This window comes from Cornus florida, unplaced genomic scaffold, assembly GCF_030987335.1.
Source record: "Cornus florida cultivar Cherokee Brave unplaced genomic scaffold, ASM3098733v1 CherokeeBrave_3.0.0_Hap2_Chr03, whole genome shotgun sequence".
NCBI lineage: Eukaryota > Viridiplantae > Streptophyta > Magnoliopsida > Cornales > Cornaceae > Cornus > Cornus florida.
Window position 1 is genome coordinate 31,806,589 of NW_026775573.1, and position 20,844 is coordinate 31,827,432.

Below are 20,844 nucleotides of genomic sequence, written 5' to 3' on the forward strand. Positions count from 1 at the left end.
ATTTAATTAGGTTTTTGTAATATTGTTGTTTGAATTATATATCTTTTGACACTGAAGAATAGACTTTCTATTTGCATTAGATTTGTAAGTCAGCACTTCCTCATTCGGATGGAATAGTATCACATAACAAAATTAACCATTAAAAAAAAAAATTAATAGCGTACAGTCATGACAATTAAAAAATAAAAAATAAATAAGCAATCAAGGATTGAAATTGATAATTATCCCATCATTTTTTTTTTCCGGAAGTTTAATTTATTTTTTTTTTAATTTTTTATCCATGGATCACTAAACAAATTGTTATATCCTCTGTAATTTTTACTATGCCTTTATTTATGGATCTTTTAGATCACATTCCTTGATATTTAATTAGGTTTTTGTAATATTGTTGTTTGTATTATCTCATATTTTGACACTGAAGAATAGACTTTCTATTTGCATTAGATTTGTAAGTTGGCACTTCCTCATTCGATGGAATAGTACCATATAACAAAATTAACAATTAAAAAAAAAATTAATAGCGTATTTAGGGTTGAAATTGAATGATCGCGTGGTTATACGTTTCACTCCTCTCTAAAAAGTTTAATACTTTCGTCAATTTTTTAAAAGAATTATGATATACAAATAAAGTAAAGTAAATAGATTGAATATACAAAGTTACAATTTTCTTATTTCAGATGTCATTTGTATTATCATTTTTCTATTACAAAAGTTATTTGATAGAAATGTCAATCATGCACACATCAAAAAAAAATTGTAACAAAAAAATCAGTCCTAATAAAGTTTTCATATTCAAATGGGGATAATTCATTTGGCGACTGTCACTTCTAAATCATTGACTGTAGTAACCCGGCTAGAGGAAGAGTTCGGTACAATAGTCACGATTGTAGCCAACAGCTTAAGATAAAATGAAATGAGAAAAAAAAAAAAAAAGACAAATCATATCTTCTTCGGTTCCCATGTATTTTGGACGCAAGGAAAAGTTTTCAAAGGCCTTTGTTTTGAAGTTGGTAGCAGGGTTATATTTTTATGAGGCTGTTTTATGCTGTGTACTGAGCATTTTTTTTTTTTTGGTCACTTTGATATTTGTATGGTACTTTGGGTTCTCCCTCGGCTTGGTTTAACTCTATTTATAGACATAGACACAAGTTGGTAAATGTTGTTGTCCAATTTTCCCAGGGTCATGTTCCTACGAATTGGTTGATTCAGTTTCTTCCGGAGGAATTTGTTCTCCCTATTGCACATAATCTATCATTATGCAATGTTGATGTGCAAGTTGGAGATATTTTGTTGGTACGGGCTACCACGGTTTTGGATCTTAGAGTGCTGTTAGGATAGGATACTACGTCTGGTATGATGTTATTTACTACGGCGAAAGATAAAACCTGTCTTTTAGATGCTGTTCGTAGCATTATGCCATTTTATATAGTCTGTCATCGTAATGTAAAGTTTCTAAGACCTCCTAAGGTAGAACTGATTAGGAAGGTAGTACATAAAGATCCATGTATTTGTCTCCATGCTTTAAGTGTACTCCACCTCATGTACTTGTTGCTATGATGTTTATAAAATATTTGCTAGGTTTAAAAAATAAATAAATAAATAAATTAGAAGGCATATAGTGGACTTTAAGTATAGTAATAGACAAGATGAATCAAGTTTTCCTCTCAAAAAATTTTCTTTCCTAGTTGATATTTTTACACATTTGTCTTTTCTGAGACTTGAATTCTTAATCCCCTTTAAAAAATAAAAGACTACCACTAAGCCACTGACCCAGTGAATTTCCTCTCACTCTCACTCTCACTCTCACTCTTTCTTGCGTGGGCACAATCCAATCCTGTCACTCTTGTGGCACATTCTAAAATGTGATTATGATTGATACTCCGTATATAACTCATATCTCAAAGTAAACTAACTTACCTCACAAGTCTAGACATTTTGAAACTCCAAAATGAACGTTGCCAATTTATTTTTTTTAAAAAAATTAGTTATTTAAAGAATTTTTTTTATCAAACTTTATGAACAAACACGAATAAAATTTATGTCAAAATTATAAAAACATTCAATTAAACAATTAGAATTTAATGTATACAAAAAATAAGAAATTCATGTAATATTTGCACAAATTAATAATCATTGCACAATATGTCAATAAAAAATAAACAACAATAAATCAATTTTGACTAACTTAATTCAAAGAATGTTGGCAAGTAAAGGGCAAAAAAAAAAAATATATATATATATATATATATATATATATATATATATTATTGTTATTTTTAAAGAAACTTATTTGAGATTCAAAACAAAAATTATAGTATAGTATTAATATTGAAAAATGTAAATATTGGACCAAAAAAAGAATGATATTTATTCTTATAAACTAAAAATCAATACAACAATATACCAAGTAAAATTTTGAGAAATTCAACTTTTCTAGAGATTAAGGGAAAAAAAAAAAATAGTCACACACCCACACAAAAATACATATATACATACTGATAGGGAAAAATAAACCTAACCTACTTTGACCAGCCGCCAGACCTCTTCAGGATCAATGATAATATTTCATTATTATAGGTAACGATTTTTATGAATTAAAATCATGACAAATCTCATCAAGGATAAGATCTCCAGCGGATAAGACTTCCATGGGATAAGTTCCATGGGATAAGGATGATGAAATTTCTTATCCAGAATAAAATAAGGTACGACGAAAATTATATTATTAAATTCCTGCCTTCCTTTTTAGACCTCCGGTGACTAACTTGATCGTCGAAGAGCTTTTGGCAGGCACCACACCGGTGCTGTCAAGGTTCATCGATTTTCTCCTCTTTCCCTTACAGGTAAACGGTGTCGTATCGGACCATGCGGATTTCACCCTCAACACATACAAAATTTATATAGAGAGAGGAATAAAAAAAAAACTTTGAGATTAACCTAAATTGCAATGTGAATAAAAAATATCTACATTGATGAGAAATGATTCTGTAGTTCAAATCAATACATGTTTGTAATGAAATAAGAGATTTTTTTTTTTTTTTTTGGAAGTTAGATTGAAATAAGGGATTGTAAGGATATAATCTTTCTTTGTGTGTGAAACTTGTCTCTCTGCACTCTCTTTCTCTCAGTAGAAAAAGGGCAAGCAAATTTAAGTAAGAAACAAGACAAAACAAAAAGGTCAAAAGTGTGGATAAAAAGCATTAATAATAATAATAATAATAATAATTTAGATTATTTTAAAATATCATAAAATGTTAATGGCTTACACATAGAATATATAACTAATTTAGATTATATATAAACTATCTTTTGTTATATGCTAATTAAAAAAAAAAAATGCATTTTTTTTTTTTTTGGAGGGTGGGGTGCATGATATACTATTTTTATTTTTACCTAAAAGAAATTCAAAAAATTAGGGGTTCCAGGCGGCAAAAATAAGTTACAAACAGTGAAAATAGAAGTGAGCGCATGTGGAGCATAAGAGCGGAAACACACTTAGAACGTGAGAGCGACAACCGTTGAGAAGAATTGTATAACTTAATACTTGACTACCAAGGAAGAAAAAAAAAAAAAAAAATTCAATTTAGTATGTGATAAGGAAAAATACAATAAAATATTTGTAAGGGGTATTACGAAGGCTTTTGTGATATCCAGCACTACTTAGGTACTTATTTGTACAATAAGGAGCTGAAAATTAAGTACGGATATATTTTAAGTGTTGAAATTTTTGGTGGTAATTTTTTTTTTTTTTTAATTTTAAGTATTTAGCATTTTATGATAAGTGAATTCATTATCAGTTAAAATTATATTTAATTTTAAGTAAACTTATTTTTAATTGATATTTAAGATGTGTTATTAAATTAAATTTGATAAGCACTACCCCGGAGAAAATTTTCACCGATCTAAAATCTTTCTCTTTTTTATTTTATTTCCTCCGTAACTCTTCTATTTTTTCTTTGAAACATTTTGCATTTTTTTTTTTTTTTTTTTCGTTTTAAAACTACTCGTTTTTTTTTTCTTTTAATGAATACATATACGTTATTATATGAACGGTCCATATGCGCCTATTGCAGCGGGATACAATAAAACTTTTCTCTCACATGCATGATTTCTTACTGACTCGTGAAAATCCATAAGACACCTGTTATGGGAATCTTTCATCATCTCCCTCCAATTCCAATCCCTATCCCAATCGGGAGAAAACTTGTCAAATTGTAGAGTGGAAATTTGTGAGAGCCACATTTATTAAAGATAAGATAAGGTGGTTCAGAAATATAGCTTCCATACAAAAACTAAAAATTAATTTATCATTCACGTCAACTTCTATATTCTGTGTTAAGACTATAATATTAATCATTATCCATTTATTTTTCTCATTCTATTCTAAGTTCATTCGTTTATCACATTTCTTTTTTTAGTACCAACACACTACTCACTACTGCAACTCTCTCTCTCTCTCTCTACAAAGTGAAAATCCAAACATGGAAGCTCAAAATCGTATTGCAAGAATCTCAGCTCATCTTCATCCTCCTAATCTCCAGGTTTGCTTCTCCTCTTCCAACCCATTTTCTGTATTCACTTGTAAGAACTGTAGTATGTAGACTCTTCTATACATATATATATATATACACACACACAAAAATATACTCCATTTATATAGCATTTTGTGTTAGTATATGCAGGACTCTTGATTATTGTCCATTGTTGTTTATACTATACACCCAATAATTGATTATTATTGTTAAATACTTGTGCATTCATTAATGGGTACCCTGCAATTCTTTTTTTAAAAAAAAGGTTAGACCGTAGGAAGTGTGGAGTCTGATAGTACTCTACACCTTACCACACTTCTGTGGATCCAACTCCATACTTGTTTTGGAGCCCTAATTTTATATGAATATCGAGGGAGCGGGCCTTTTAATCATAGTGAAATTTTGGTAACTTCGTGGACGTAACTCTAATTTTGGGTGAACGTGTAAAATTTTACAATCATGGCCATAATCAGAATTTAACTCGTGACTTAAAGGGCAATGTTTATTTAAACCAGGTTTTAGTATTTTCTATCTTTGTTTGTTTCCAATTTGCAAGACTTTTGATGCTGCTGAAAATGTTTGTTTGTGTGAAATGTGTACTGAAAGATGGAAGAAAGTTCTGGTTTGAGCCGAGCCAATTGCAGAGCGAAAGGTGGTGCTCCTGGATTTAAGGTTGCTATACTTGGTGCGGCTGGAGGCATTGGCCAACCTCTTGCAATGCTTATGAAGATAAACCCATTGGTTTCTGTTCTTCATCTCTATGATGTTGTCAATTCCCCTGGTGTCACAGCTGATATTAGTCACATGGACACCGGTGCTGTGGTACTTTTCGATATTCAACAATCCAATTTTTTTGCAGCTTTCATTGAACAGACTATTTTACCTTGATGTTAATCTCGTGATTTCAATCGATACACATTGTGTTTGCGTGTCTAGGTGCGCGGTTTTCTTGGACAGCCACAGCTCGAGAGTGCTCTTGCTGGCATGGACCTTGTGATCATACCTGCTGGTGTTCCGAGAAAGCCAGGAATGACTAGGGATGACCTTTTCAACATCAATGCCGGGATTGTCAGGACCCTTTGTGAAGGGATTGCTAAGTGCTGTCCGAATGCCATTGTCAACTTGATCAGTAATCCGGTTAACTCCACAGTTCCGATTGCAGCAGAGGTTTTCAAGAAGGCCGGAACTTATGACCCAAAGCGGCTCTTGGGAGTCACAATGCTCGACGTTGTGAGAGCCAACACTTTTGTGGTATGCACATAACTGAATTTCTTTGCTTTGTGTTATTTGTTAATCAATGTGTGTCAATCCTATCACCTTCATTGCAGACATGGATAGTTCAATTGATCCATTAAACTAATGATAGCCTAATGCCAAATTTATTTTGTCCTTGACTCCTAAAATATGATCAAAGTGTAACATAACAGGGAGATAAAGAGTAAATTCAAGTAGTAGTAAATCCTAGAAGTACCAACTGCTGGTGGTTTTCTACTCTAGTATTATGGTAGTTACAGCTTTCTTCACTTGTGGACATACCTATAGGCACAATAGACGCGCACAAATTCGATTCTTTGTTTACAATGAATTCTTGGATCTCCTGTTGTTAACCTAAGATCGCATTTCGAATCATGTTTTGGACTTCTATAATGTGATTATCCAAAGAAATAGTTGCTGCACATCATGAATTCTAGATTGCAGGTAGAAAATAAGTGAGAACGTACCTAACCATGTATTGTGGTTTGCCAGCAACCAAACCAGTGCTTATTGCTATACTGTTAAGTGTTTTGTATTGCCAGCATTGTCGAAACTAAATTTTCCTGACTCTGTTCTCCCGAGATCCCTACAGGCAGAAGTATTGGGACTTGATCCTAGGAATGTCGATGTTCCAGTTGTCGGAGGTCATTCTGGAGTGACAATCTTGCCTCTTCTATCACAGGTTTGAGGCTACGTGCCTTCAAATTTCAGCCTTTCCCATGTTTTTTGTGCTAGCTCGAGTAATTTAGTCATATAGTTTTCAACTGGCTTTCAAAAAAGGGATCAACTTTGTACTGCCCTCTGCAGGTGAAACCCCCTTGCTCCTTTACCCCAGAAGAAACTGCATACCTCACAAATCGCATTCAAAATGGCGGAACAGAAGTTGTTGAGGTAATGTCAATTGTATTACATGCTATCTCTCAAGAGCCCATTTAATACTTTCAAGATTCAGAGATCAACTGAGGCTAGTTTCAAATAAAAATAAGCATTTTAATCAATTTGAACGCTGGTCATGTTTAGAATCTATAAGATTATTTGAACTTTCTTTATCTCAACTCACATTTCCAGTGCACAAGTATCAGTTTGGTTGCAAACTTCATAAATTTGCTACCACCATGTTCCTAAGACTTCTATAGCGATACAAGTCAGCAACAATATTTACTTATGTTCACATTGTGTGCAGGCAAAAGCTGGCGCTGGTTCGGCAACACTATCAATGGTTAGCCACATTATTGCTGTTCAATTCACGAACTTCGTAACAAAAGAAACCCTAGACCTTCTAACTTAACTAGTAAACTCTGAAAATAAAAGAGCTTGTGTGCATATATATATAGGCATATGCAGCTGTTAAATTTGCGGATGCATGCCTTCGGGGATTGAGAGGAGATGCTGGCGTTGTTGAGTGTTCTTTCGTAGCTTCTCAGGTACATTGTTCCAACCTAAACTTCCTTATGATGTATCCTCAAAACCCTTGTTTTTAACAACTTGCATATTGGTTATATAGGTCACAGAACTACCTTTCTTCGCCACCAAAGTACGACTTGGCCGTACCGGAGCTGAAGAGATCTACCAACTCGGACCCCTTAATGAGTATGAGAGGTATGCTATAAAGAGTTGGTGTGCAATGTGCATATATATTCAGATTTTCTCTTTATTCACCCAATGACTCTGGAACAGGATTGGATTGGAGAAAGCAAAGAAAGAGCTAGATGTGAGCATCCAGAAGGGAATTTCGTTTATCAAGAAATGAGGAAAATGAGAGGATATATGGAAGATTTCATCAGCCTCTTACAATGTCTATATATTTTCTCTTCCTACCTCCTCAAAATTAGTCTTCTCATACCTCACTCGTGAAAATGAATCCTACTTGTATGTTATGTCATTGATCTAGACACCAGAAACTGTTCTGTTATCTTGAATTTTCCGTCATGATCGGATCGAATATATACAAGTTAGTCATCCAGATTGACACCACATTCTGAGCAATATTATTAGTAACCGAAGGCATTTATCAAAGAAAAACCTATAAGCTTGTGCCCTCAGTTATTAGATTGAAAGGCTAATTATTGCAATCGTTCCTCGGGGGATCGGAGAACATAATGGGGGCTCACCTAGAGTTCTCCGTGAATAGTCAGGCAGGAATGAACTTTCATACCATTTGAATCTTCTGCAGTAGACTGCAGATTCAATCTTCCTCTGCTCAATAGAAACATGCCCATTATTGTCATGAGGTAATTCTCCAATGTGATTTTTATATTTTAGTATTTTCTTGATGGTAGGAAAGTGGAATTAAGGAATGAAGGGCAAACCACTTTCCAACTCAATTGAATAAGGTTCCTAATCCAAAATTTTCACTCTCCTTATATTCCTAAGATCATAAATCAAATGATTATCAATTAAACCCTAGGTGGAGATAAATGTACATAACAACACGATATGCCAACTTGAAGAAAACTGTTCTTAATAAGGGATGCGGGTGCTAATATCACATAGTTCGTTACCAGGTCCCCGCCGTTAGGGCGGACCAACACCATCGAACCGGGTCCTAAGGGTGGACCAACACCATCCCTGTCATTAGGGTGAACCAATCACAACGATATTGCTCCTAAGGGTGGACCAACACCATCCCTGTCATTAGGGTGAACCAATCACAACGATATTGTTGAGGTTCTTGAGCATACAAGGACAGACGTTAGCATCACCTAATATCTTAAGTTAAGGTCACCTAATATCTTAAGTTTTAAGGAGTTCTTAAACCAGATCGCGAACACCTCAGCCAATAACATTATGGTCAAGTTGGATTTGTATCAAATAATATGAAAATGCACCGCAATAACAAATCTCATCACACAACTCAGATTTTGGCACACCATGCATAATGGCTTTAAAAATAGTCTTCATAAGCTTCCGCCTTACAATTCTTTACAGTGTCAAACTTCTTTCACCTTTCTGATGATCATTGCAGAAAACAAAGGATAAGGGGGGGAAAATAACAAAAGACTGTCTTTGTACATTCCTCAACTTGGATCAAAATCAATCCCTACAACAAATTATAAGGTCAAGGGATTGGGAGGAGAATGAACAATAGGGGTCTTTGACATAGTAATGTTACCCATGAGCACGCTCTGAGCGACGGTATCCTCCATAACAACAGGATTTACCTGCATCACTCTCTCGGGGACAACTTTGCCTCCATCGACCTTAGCCAAGACCTCAAAATGCATCCTCACACTCTCAGGCTTCGTTCTCCAAGCTGGAAAGCCTTCCAAACCAAACCCATCTCCTTCTTTCAACTTCTTCTCCATCCCAAAACCTACCTTCACAAACGTTTGAGCAGACACATCTGCCTTCAACAACTTGAAAGAACCCTTGTTATTAGCTTTTGGACCTAGCACCGTAGAGAGCAGCTTCTCAAAACCTAACAAGTTAGAGTTTGACCCATTGATTGAGGCAAGAGGCCACATTGTGGTAAATTGATTTGGAGTTAAAAGGGCAGAAGCTTCTCCTTGGAGATCAATGGCAGAGCCGGCTTCAATGGCATTGGTTTTTGATGGTGAAGACAGCTCCACAAGACCTGGGGCAAGGCGCTTAAGCTTGAGCTTGTTATTCGAAGAAGGTGATGATGAGGAAGGGGATGTAAGGGAGGTAGGGCCAACAATGCGGAGGGAGAGGATTGGAACCCTTTGGGTGCGGGAAGCCTGACGGAGACGATCAGCCAGAGTAAGCAGACCTGACGCAAAACCATTCTGGGTTTGGTTCAAGGGAAGTGGGAGCTCAATTGGGTGGCGCAGGCTAACTGATCTGGCACCCTTGACGGTAACAACCGCACCATCTGCTAAAATTACTTTCTTCAGTTCACCGGCATCCACATCATGCTGTTACAATGAAAAACATAGAATCTATCTCAATTTTTAAAAGATGAAAGTAGAAGATTTCCTGACAAAAGCTACTAACAACAAAATATATCACCAATCTAACAGATGAATCTTTATGATATCCGACCAGGCTGGAATATAAATTACAATAGAAAGTCAAGGGCTCGAGTAAAAAAGAATACTATATTTTTGCCCAATTCTGATCAATTTGAACTCATTAAGGAGTTATAAATGATCCAGAATCTCACAACACAAAGAACAGGCATCACGACAGTTCTGTGTGAGATTTCCATCATTGCCACTACGTTGTAGACTAAAATTTCAATTTAAAGAAATTTACAACAGTGAGTTGCACCCTGGAAGGGTGTTCAAAAACCAAGATTTGGATCTTGAACTTGAATTTCAAGATGAAAGCTGGTATGGATGCAAATCGGTTATTTCAAAACCATGGATTTTTTAACTATCCACTCTACTTCTTGGATATGAATTAAGCCGTTCAATATGTGAAATAACAAGATGAAAGGAACTCATGAGTATTCTAGTATACCAACTTCCACATTTCTGAAACAAAAAATCAACATCACAAAATGCAAACTTCACATGCTGTCATGCCCATAGGAGACTTAAAACCAAACGGTGGAAATAGTATGATATTTCTACTCTTGAGAAACATCATTAGGCACTTCTAAGTGCTCAAACATATGACTCAATCTCAATCTGAATCTCTTCTAGACAAGAACTGGCATAAGAATCTTCCATATTACTTGAGGCAATTTCAAAGCAAACAAACAAGTTTTACAGAATATACAAAGCAAATATTATGAGCTTACCGGCAATGAAAGCCTCATGTCCTTGGCATCCTGAATCCACAGCTCCATTGGACCAGCCAACTGAAAGGGTGCCAAAACTGGCAACCCATTTTCCAATTTCTGCCTCTCAACCAATCCATTCTCCTCACTAGACCTCGCGGAGTCATCAACTCGAAATATTGGTAAATCCACATATTCCCATCGTTTCACATCCTCTAAAAGCTTAACTGGAAGAACCTTATTATCAATTTCAACATCAAACTCATACGCCACAGATTTACCCACTAATGCATCTCTGAAATCAAACCCAGATATCTTGAAATCTTCTGCTTGAAACCCCAAACCCTTGATAATTGACTCCTTCAAATCCTAAAATTCAATAAACAAAATGACCCAATTCAATAACCGGATCTCATTATATGGAACCCAATGAAAAGGAAACAGTTAGACATGAAAAATAAAAAATAAAAAAATTTAAATCCCCGCATAATCTAAAAAAATAAAAACGGACTCATTCAACAACCTTCTGTTTGGTGACCGAGAAAATTTAGATCTTTCATCATTTCTCCTCAATTTCCCAGCAATCAAACAATTCATTCTTTTGCTTCAGAATAGCAATCGTATTTCACTAATTGAGATGCAAAGTTAGATCTAAACATGGGTGAATTTGACATACACAACCGCTTTTATTTAAAAGCGTCATAAACTTAGGACTCGAGATACTAAAAATTGGGGAATTTTACATAAATAATTAGTTTTGATCTTAAAATTATCACAATTTTATATCTCGAGATGACATATGGACCAGTAAAATATATATAACCAAACAATTTTCTTTCTTCGACTACTTTTTCTCCCAAGCCAAACGGAATTTAAAAGTAAAAATTGATAAGAATTACTTACAGAGATTGCTTTGGGTTTTGGAGAATTGAGATCGGACGTTGAATGGAACGCCGTCGATGATTGAATCGCTAACAGAACGAGGCATATAGTTGCAAGATGGGACGATCTGATTACTGCCATTGTAGATAGAGAGAATCGATCGAAAAAAATATATATTTTATTTTTGTTTTTTTAATTTTTTTAATTTTTTTGAATTTTTGGGACAATTCGAAGCTTTCACGACATATATATACGTATAGAGAGAGAGGGGTTTTGGTAAGTTGGAGAGGTTTGGGATGAGTGGTGGAGGTTCGTTTGTGTGATGACGTGGCGGGGATGAGCCAATAGAAGTAGAGCAAGTGATGCGAAAGATGATGTTGATTGGTTGTTGGCTTTGAGAAATTGATACGATGACGTGGAATTTTTTTTTTTTTTTTCACCTAATATAACTAAATTCGTTCAGTGGTTGTGATTTAGTCAGTTTATAATTGACTTTATTTAGATTTACATGAATGTATTTGTTAATTGAGTGGGGAAAATTTTTGTTATTGGGCCTGAAGTTGGGCCTACAAAACAACATGGGAAATTTTTTGTTATTGGGCCTCAAAGTTGGTCCTGCAGTCACAAACTCGACAATATGGGAAAATTGTTGTTACTGAGCCTCAATTTTGGGCCTGCAGTCATAAACTCATTAACATATTCTAGATGCGAATCTGAACTGAAAGTCCATAAAGACATTCCTAACCAAACACTCAAACAAGTAGACCTCTCAATAGAGCTGATCCGATCCAAATTCGATCTGAATCCGATTCGATTAGTCAGATATGGATTGAATAAAAAATCCGATAACCCGGTTATGATCCGAATCCGATAATCCGTTAGCTTAACAAATCGGATATGGATTATGCTGATCCGATCCGATAAAAATTCGATCCGATCAGATTAAAATTATATATATATATATAATTATTTATCAATAATTTTACACATATATATATATCAATACTCTTATTAGAATTGTATTAAAGGTAACCCAAAAATACAAAATAATAAGAATGTTATATAAAAATATTGTGGTGTTCTCATCCACATGTTAATAAATCTTTTCGTACACATGCTAATAAAATCATACTCTTTATAATTATATATGTTAGTAAATATTAATTTAATCCGATTTGATCCGAATCCGAGCTAAATAGGATATGGATTGGGACATTCAGTCCGAGCCCGTTAGTGATCCGAATTCGATAATCCGTTTGCTTAACAAATAGGATATGGATTTGATCTATTCAATCCGAATCCGATCCATTGACAGGTCTATAAACAAGCGTCATCCTTTTCGCTTTTCCATTTTGAGAAAATGGATTCACCTATGCAGATTTTTTTATTTTTTATTTGAATGTAAATTTTATATAAATTAAGTGTAAAAAAAAAAAAAAAAAAAAAAAAAAAAAAAAAAAAAAAAAAGAGGTCGGATCATGATTTGAAATATACACATAATTATAGTTAGAGTTAGAGTTAGAGTTGGGTTGGGCTCGAGTTATTGACACCTAAGCTACAACTAAGTTTGGGTTGTGAGTTTTCAATTCATGTTCAACCCTAGTTACAAATATTATTCAAATTCAAGAAATTTTGAATTGAGCACCGATTGCCTACCCAAATTGTTACCCTAACCAACTCTTAACAACACGAGGAGTTGTATGCATACCTCTATTCTACTTGCATGTATATGGAAAAGTTTTTTTCTCACAATATTTTAAGTGGTTTTTTTAAAATTCATCCATCCAAATGCAACCGAAATTACAATTTGTAATTCACTTGAAAACTGAATTAAAAGTTCCAAATTTTTGTGTTGAAAATGTTGAAAAATTCTTGTCTCCGTTTATTTGAATACTTGTTTAAGATTTGACAATAAGAGGGGAAAAAAGAAGAAAAAATTGAGAATAAGAGCAATGCATATCAAACCATCACTTTCATCCCACGTTTTTGATAATGATGGATTTGAAAAGGTAAGGAATCGTGGGTAAATGGGAATCAATCAAGATGCCGAATTCTCTTGTTCCATCACAAATCAAACCAGACAACCGGATCACCGACAATCACTATTGACTTATCTAGTCAACATCAAGTGAAAGAAATCGGTGTTTGTTAGGTTCCAATCAGCCAATCTCCACCGTCCATGTGCCATCTTTGTGGAAAGTTTGTCATGATCCGTCTAGCAATTTGTCTAAAATTTCACACGATTCATATTGGATCAGTTTAAAAATATTTTAAAACCATATCATTCTTACTGGCTTCATAAAATTTAAAATCGAATCGAACATTTCAGTCCAGTTTGATCCAATTTAATTTATCGATTCAATCAATTTTTTTGTACATTCCTAAATTTGTTCATAGCTTATTGCATTTTGTTACCACAATTATGCAAAAAGAAGCAACACCGGCATTGTTTGCCCTTTTACAAGAAGTATGATGAATTTTTCTACTGTCTTTCGGGTTGAAAGATTTATTAAATAATTTATTTACTTTTATAAATTTTTTTTCAAAATTATTTTAGCAATTAAATACGTGAGTTCATAGATCTTGTAATTAAAGTTGGCGTTCCAAAATTATACACTCCTCCTATATATTTGTAAATAAAAAGACAAAATTAACCCTAAACTATCCTATATGTCTTCTTCCTGAATATTCTGTATAAAGAAACATAGATGCCAAGTCTACAATGTCGAAGATGTGAAAAGTAAATACTGGGAATTACACATAGATTATCAACCTACTCAGATCGACTCCCAATTGTGGATGGATACTATGTTATTGTTGTTGGTGCAGGAAGCATGCATAGAGAAAGCGAAGAGACAAGTAAGTGAGAGAGGTAAGAAAAAAAGAGATGTGTTGCGATAGTTTAGGGTTATTTTTGTCATTTAATTATGAATATATAGAAGTAGTGTGTCCAAGTACAATATTAGAGGGCCAATACCAATTCCCTTACTTTATTTGAAATTTATATATAAAAAAAGCATGTTAGATATAAATCTATTCATATTAATGATATCAATATTGAGATAACGTAGTTGTTACATAATCTTAGGACGAACTTATGCTAGTATCTAATATATGCAAATGATCAACTCCAATTTTCTTGAAATTTCTCTTAATAGTTTTTTTTTTTTTTTTTTTCTCCTTTGTGTTCTTGTTATTTCTATTAAGAGATGGCTATTGTTGGATTGTTGGAAACACAAATAGTTGGTCTCCCTTTCAAACTACTTCGTCCAATAAATCGACAATTTTTCTAAAATAAAAACTTTTTACATCATTTATCTTATTGGAACTCAAATTCTCGCCTTCCATTTTAAAAAATAAATATTACTAGACTACAAATTTTGACCGTTTAAAATTACTTTTTTTTTTTTTTCAACCACATTTTCTTTATAAACAATTTTCTCACATGGGTCCAACATCCAGCACATTAAATATTTAAAATTAATTTGGTCCAGCTTCTAGATGGCCTCCATTTTAATGACTCCCAAATATGTGGAAAATATGTCACATGCCAATCATTCCCTTCATTATTTTCTTTAATTTGTTTATTTTTTTTAATTTTACATGTGATTTGACCCTTCTTGCTCCCGTGGTGTTTTACGCGTTAGTTTAATAGTTGTCATTCAAAAAGCTTTATGAACTTGCAATTTTCTAAGCTCCTCAATGGAAGTATCCAAGCTGTATTCTAATCATTATGTGATTGGGGTAATATTAATTATTTAATAAAATCAAAACTGAATACTGAATATTTTAAACGTTAAAATGTAAAGTGCCAATTATAAATTGAATTTTTTTTTTTTTTTGATACTTTTTAAAATTTTAAATGGTTAGTGGTAACTAATAAGTGAAATCTATGTTAATCTAAAAAAAAAAAATGAAATCTTCATCACTTAATTTTTTTTTAACCTTCTTTAAATTGATATTTGTATTATTTTATCAAATAAACTTAAATGAAATAATAATAAGAACTAACTTGAATTATCAAACAATATCTTAATATTTTATACCAATTCTTAAATTTGGCATTTTGAGGTGTAACATCTCTTACAATGGTGACTAACTCTTGCTTTGAAACTGTTATATATAATAATAAAAATAAACTACTTATAAATACAGTAATTTATAAGTGTACCAAATACAACAACAAAAATAGAACAAAATTACATCACCTACCTAATTTATATTCCCTTAAGTTTATCAGTACATTCATTTGAAAAGAAGGTAACAAATTTGCTACCTGAGTTAATTGGTTCTTGACATATAACTTCAATTATACTACCTCAGTTTATTGGTTCTTGACAGATGACTTCAATTATAAAATTGTTAGATTAGAAGTTAACGGGTGTGAAGGATCGAATTATAAGTTGGGCTCCCTAAGATAACGGAAAGCAACTCAACTGTTGGTCTACGAAAACGTTAATAATTCGGTGCTTTTAAAAATAACATTGCACTAGAGACATAAATCGTAATATTTTTCACTATGCTAAAAAATTAAAAAACAAAAGCACAATGTTTATTGGAATCTTTTTTTCGCCTACTCTTTAAAAACAAAAAACACAATGTTTTCCAACTTGATGACAGGTCGTTTGTGTTTTATTATATAAGCCTTTGATCTGAAGAGTCTCAGTGATATCTAAATTTTTTATTTTTTATTATTACTATTTTTTATCAGAAAAGCAACTCAATGATCTCTAATTAGGTACATAAAATCTGATTAAGTTATGTAGAATAGGTTTTATCATATCCTAGAGAGAGAAAATAGAAAGAGCCAAAGAAGCTAGAAAGATCACAATCTTTGGTAGGGACTTAAGATTACTACAATTCCTTTTTAATAATTTCACTCAAGTCAAATTACACATAAGTCTTCTAAAACCCTTCAATGATGAGATTAGTTCCCACCTTTATTACTCTCAGCTGTCAATTCTTAATGTCAAACTCAACCACTAGCTTAATCAATCCAATTAAGCTAGCTTAATATATAATTCCTACCCCAATCTGTCAACTACTTGGTGATGGTTGTAGTAGTCTGTTTCTCTACAAAAAAAAAAAAATCATTAATGTTACAAACCTAGAATTCCTAAATTTTATAGTGTGAACATTATATGATGAATGTAGATTCTAGCATTAAAAAAATAGTAGCCATACAGCTTCGAAAATCGGACTCATTCGACTGGATTTATGTAGGAGAGATGATATCATCATGACATTACAATAACATCATTCCTTAATCACATAAATAAATAAATAAATAATGGAGTCATTCCACTTTTCAAAGCAATATCATTTTCGTTAAAGAAAACAGACATGATCGGTTTGTAACCTTAAAAACAGTTTTTTTTTTTTAAAACTGAAAATAAAAAACTATACAAAAAACTCTGCTTTGTTCTATTTTCTAAAAATTTAGTTATAAAAATACATATTTTCAGAGAACTGTCTTTTATTGTTATCTAAAAACTGTTTTTGGTTCTCTAAATTCTTTAGAACTATTTTCAGAGTTACAAATCAAGCAAACCCTATTTTTAGAAAATTGTACAAAAATTCTGATTGATTCAGTTTTCTGAAAATTATTTTTGAAAACTCAATTATAAAAAGACCTGTTTTCAGAAAATTATCTTTTATAGTTATTTAAAAATAGTTTTTTGTTCTCTGATTTCTTAAAAACTATTTTCAGAGTTAAAACTCAAAGTTGGAAGATGATCCTTTCAAAATTTTTTCCTGGTCATGTGCAAGATTTCTTAGTATTTTTTTTTTTTTTTCTCTGTGCTATAGATAGAAATATGGATAATCCAAATATGCTATACAGAGATATCTATGGGTCCTATATATTAACAATTAACATAAAGTTAGATTCATTCGATTTAGCATTGTTAAGTATAACAGAAATTGTTGCATATAGCCTCAAGCTCATTCTCATTCCATGAAATTATGAAAAAAAGTTACTTTTATTATTGTCAACCAAACTGTTACAAACCAAATAGCATTACAAAGACAAAGACTCAAGAAAAATTTTCAAGAGCTCTCTGAGACACTGACCAAACACTTTACTGATACAAAGGCCTTGTTTGTCCAACCACCAAAAAAAAAAACCATTTATCCCTTTCCAACCACTTCTAGGAAAGAGAAAGGGACACAAGACAGAGGTTTAGTTGATTTCTCAACCTCCCAAAAAAAAAAAAAAGAAGCCCAATCAAGCCATGAGGTCATTCCTTTACAACAGTTGGGTGATTAACATGGTCAACAAAATAAACCATGCAAAAATCAACAGAAAAAAAAAAAACCCTCCTGAAAAATGAACCTCACAGCAAAAAATTCGAAGGCAAAATGGTCTAAAATGGAGGACTTACAAGCCTTGTTTACAAAAAGCTTGTAAAACTGTAATGACAAAGAAACTTATAAAATAGAGGTACTTTGATACATGTATTGAACTTTGAGGCTGCTTCTTTCACATACACAGTTGAAATGCCGAACGTAGATTCGTCACAAGGTCCTTCAATGTCATGCAGAATTCTGTGTCCATCTGCAATAAAAGGAAACACTTTTCAATTGGTTTGAACCATAATTTATTGTAGAGCTTTCTGTTCCTTCAAAATTGTTTAGGTTTTTGCATTACATTAGGGGACACATCAGTAATATGAAAAGAAATTTTATTATGTTGCTTATCAATACTTAAAATCACTAAATTTGCAAAGAAGATGATCTAGAATCTAGATAAGAGCAATGATCCTTTATATAATTAATATGAAATTACCTGCGCGATAATGGTCAAGTCAAGCGCAAAACTCCCAAAAGTGAGGACACTGCTGTTGACTACTGATAGATGGAGTTTCTCCACTTCAGCTACTACTTTTTCAAGAACTCCTTTCTTCTTCTCACAATGGATTCTTATGAGGACATCTTTGTCGGACAATCTTGCTTCGATTTCAGGGAGCGGTTCATCAAAGGGGCCGTTAGAGGAGTTCTCAACTGAGGAAGAATTGTCACCATCAGCATAGAGCTCATATTTCTTCACAAAGACCACTGATTCCATGGATTTCTTCCTAGTTTGTTCCTCGAGTGTCTTGACTCGCTCTTGAAGCTGTTTCAAGTACTTGATAGCATCTCCAAGAACAGAAGCCTTGTCCATCTGTTAATATTATGATGATCCAATTGGGGATTTTAGAATTATTAATTTATAGTAGTACTCACAATTGGGAATACGATAGGATTAAATTTGAATAAAGCACAAACAATACATAAAATACTTTTAAGATATATCATTACCAGTATATGCTATTATGTCCAAAATCTTAAATTAACAAAGAAATATTCAAGAAAAATGAATACCTTCTTCAGGCCTGGGACTATAGCAGATAAAGCTATGAATCTCTGGCTGAGCTTTTCGCGCCTCTTCCTCTCAGCTATGATGTGATCTTGAGTTTGAGAAAGTCTAGTGCTAGTGCTAATCCTCTTGGCTCCTTGACAAGCCTTGAACACATAATTTTGGTTTCCGAATGAAGCTTGGGAAACCAAACCATCAGAAGGTAGAGCAGTAGTATTTTTATAAGACATTACCTCCTGTTTAGGCTTCACAATACCGGCTTGGTTTGTGTAATTCGAATTGAGAAAATGAAGGTGTTGGGTGGAAGCAGCAGTGTGTTGGTTTGGCATATGATCGGTTTTGGAGGAACTCCAATTGTTGGTTTTGGGCACTTTCATAGGCCTATTGACGTCGGTGTGAGAAAATTCTGTTGAGGTTTTGAAGTCGAAGATTGGGTGAGCGAAAGAGGGGTGTAAATTGTCTCCGAATGAAGCTGCCATAGACAGAGTGTTGAAATCATCAACAGAGTTCATTGGCCACTGATGCACGAATCCATGATCCTCCATTCCCTGTAAATATTCTTCTTATTTAGTCATTGTAAGTTGCAATTTACTTCCAAATTCTAAAAACACAACCATTCTTTGTCAAGTAGTTTGAACTCATATTCATTATTTATAATTCAATAAATAAGGAAATTTAAAATAAATAAATAAATAAATAAAAACCCTAAACATTGCAAATAATTTTAATTTATGTGCTAAATACCCTTATTTTTCTTATAAATTAGTGATACCATACCCCTTTCTTTTTTTCAAGTCTACTATTTTGCTCATTCTTCAATTCTTACTCATTCATTCAAATAACTTATTATTAAATACCAATTATAATCATAAAATTTTCACTTTAATTATTATGTAAAATTAAACAAGAATTATGATAAAACACATTCAAAGCTAAACACAATTTGCAGAAAAGACTTACCAATTCTGCTAAGCCTCTGATATGTGAGATCTCCATAAGCTTAGTGGAGGACCCTGAAGAGAAGGTCATCAAAACAAGTCAATTGGGTATTGTCCATTCAATAGAACACACACAAACACACACACATATATATATATATTCATCCCAAAATTGAGCAAAACAGTAATCACCAAAAACTAATACATGCAAACGTAGACATATTTCAAGAAATCTAAACCTGAATAGAAAACTATTTAGTGCATATTTGCAGAGACACTAGAAAATTTTGAAACCCAAAACAGATCCACCTTGAAAAGGCTCAAAATGAGAGAGAATGAAAGCAAACCCTTAAATTTTTTTGAACCCAAAACAGAGTCACCTTAAAAAAAGTTCAAAATGAGAGAGAATGAAAGCTTACCCTTAAAGATTTTTTTGAACCCAAAACAGATTCACCTTGAAAAAGTTCAATATGAGAGAGAATGAAAACCTACCTTCCAATAATGGCCAAAGTTCTACTTTTCCAATTCCTCAGTTTAGGACACTTTGCTTGCAACTTTATAGCTCAAATACCAATTTGGGGGTTACCACTTTCTCCTCTCTATCTCTTCACGGGTGGGTCTCTGATGTGAACAGCTTGGGGTTTGATAATTGAATCCTCATTTTTTAATATAAAATTGGTATTTAAAATTCTTAGTGGGTAGCTTCACTCTGACGAAATGCAACAATTAAAATAGTCCTTTGTATTGTCTTATTGTCCAATTTTGGACTTTGGGGACTACTCTCCCCTTACTAGCCGTTGATTTTTAAGGTTGAAAATGGGAACGCGGCAAAGCCTACCAGTGCTGTCTTTTTTGGCGGGTAGGGAAACTGTCATCCCTCCATATTTTGCGGAATACAATAGGCATATCTCTCTCTTAATAATAAAATAACTAATAAGTCGGTACCAATATTAAAGTGATTTTTTTATTGTAAAATAATCCGCTCAAAATACTATAAAATAAAATTATACCGGATGATCAAAAATGATACTGTAGTTTAATTTACTAAAAAAACAAAAAGTAATAATAATAAGAATAATAAGAAAAAGAAACATAATGTAAAAGTTTGAGTGCAATGACGACTCATAGGGGACGGCCTTGAATAACAATAATTTATCGTATTAAGTAAGGCATTTTAAAGATTTTTTTAAAAAAAGA

The 20,844-nt window shown here is 33.1% G+C and overlaps 3 protein-coding genes across 4 annotated transcripts; 1 reads left to right on the plus strand and 2 right to left on the minus strand.

Moving 5' to 3' along the window:
• Positions 1–4,361: 4,361 nt before the first annotated feature.
• LOC132300162 (malate dehydrogenase, glyoxysomal) lies at positions 4,362–7,760 on the plus strand. The gene is made up of 9 exons (XM_059797141.1): positions 4,362–4,541; positions 5,139–5,354; positions 5,469–5,783; positions 6,379–6,468; positions 6,594–6,677; positions 6,970–7,005; positions 7,121–7,210; positions 7,291–7,385; positions 7,464–7,760. Exons 1-9 carry the CDS (start codon positions 4,482–4,484, stop codon positions 7,534–7,536), a joined length of 1,059 nt encoding a protein of 352 aa, XP_059653124.1. The 5' UTR covers positions 4,362–4,481; the 3' UTR covers positions 7,537–7,760.
• Positions 7,761–8,645: 885 nt separating this feature from the next.
• On the minus strand, positions 8,646–11,590 carry LOC132300161 (protein TUNICAMYCIN INDUCED 1-like). The gene is made up of 3 exons (XM_059797139.1): positions 11,374–11,590; positions 10,492–10,839; positions 8,646–9,661 (listed from the first exon to the last, which is right to left on the minus strand). The coding sequence occupies exons 1-3, from the start codon at positions 11,491–11,493 to the stop codon at positions 8,837–8,839; spliced, it is 1,293 nt and encodes a 430-aa protein (XP_059653122.1). The 5' UTR covers positions 11,494–11,590; the 3' UTR covers positions 8,646–8,836.
• A 5,724-nt stretch (positions 11,591–17,314) lies between these two features.
• Positions 17,315–20,259, minus strand: LOC132300163 (transcription factor bHLH25-like). 2 transcript variants are annotated; one of them, XM_059797143.1, is made up of 5 exons: positions 20,140–20,259; positions 19,670–19,722; positions 18,715–19,257; positions 18,140–18,514; positions 17,315–17,908 (listed from the first exon to the last, which is right to left on the minus strand). In XM_059797143.1, the coding sequence occupies exons 2-5, from the start codon at positions 19,703–19,705 to the stop codon at positions 17,834–17,836; spliced, it is 1,029 nt and encodes a 342-aa protein (XP_059653126.1). In that variant the 5' UTR covers positions 19,706–19,722; positions 20,140–20,259; the 3' UTR covers positions 17,315–17,833. The 2 variants fall into 2 exon arrangements, with proteins under 2 accessions (XP_059653126.1, XP_059653125.1); XM_059797142.1 differs by having other exon boundaries at positions 20,067–20,259.
• Between the last annotated feature and the right edge of the window lie 585 nt (positions 20,260–20,844).

Excerpts from the sequence above, each read along its gene's own strand:
- LOC132300163 (XM_059797143.1), bottom strand. The coding sequence starts at position 19,705 with ATGGAGATCTCACATATCAGAGGCTTAGCAGAATTG. Across the intron at positions 18,515-18,714 it reads TAGTCCCAGGCCTGAAGAAG|ATGGACAAGGCTTCTGTTCT; the intron begins GTATTCATTTTT and ends TAATATTAACAG. Across the intron at positions 17,909-18,139 it reads ACTTGACCATTATCGCGCAG|ATGGACACAGAATTCTGCAT; the intron begins GTAATTTCATAT and ends CTTTTATTGCAG.
- LOC132300162 (XM_059797141.1), top strand. The coding sequence starts at position 4,482 with ATGGAAGCTCAAAATCGTATTGCAAGAATCTCAGCTCATCTTCATCCT. Across the intron at positions 4,542-5,138 it reads TTCATCCTCCTAATCTCCAG|ATGGAAGAAAGTTCTGGTTT; the intron begins GTTTGCTTCTCC and ends GTGTACTGAAAG. Across the intron at positions 6,678-6,969 it reads GCGGAACAGAAGTTGTTGAG|GCAAAAGCTGGCGCTGGTTC; the intron begins GTAATGTCAATT and ends CATTGTGTGCAG.
- LOC132300161 (XM_059797139.1), bottom strand. The coding sequence starts at position 11,493 with ATGGCAGTAATCAGATCGTCCCATCTTGCAACTATATGCCTCGTTCTG. Across the intron at positions 10,840-11,373 it reads CAAAACCCAAAGCAATCTCT|GATTTGAAGGAGTCAATTAT; the intron begins GTAAGTAATTCT and ends ATTGAATTTTAG. Across the intron at positions 9,662-10,491 it reads ACATGAGGCTTTCATTGCCG|CATGATGTGGATGCCGGTGA; the intron begins GTAAGCTCATAA and ends TCATTGTAACAG.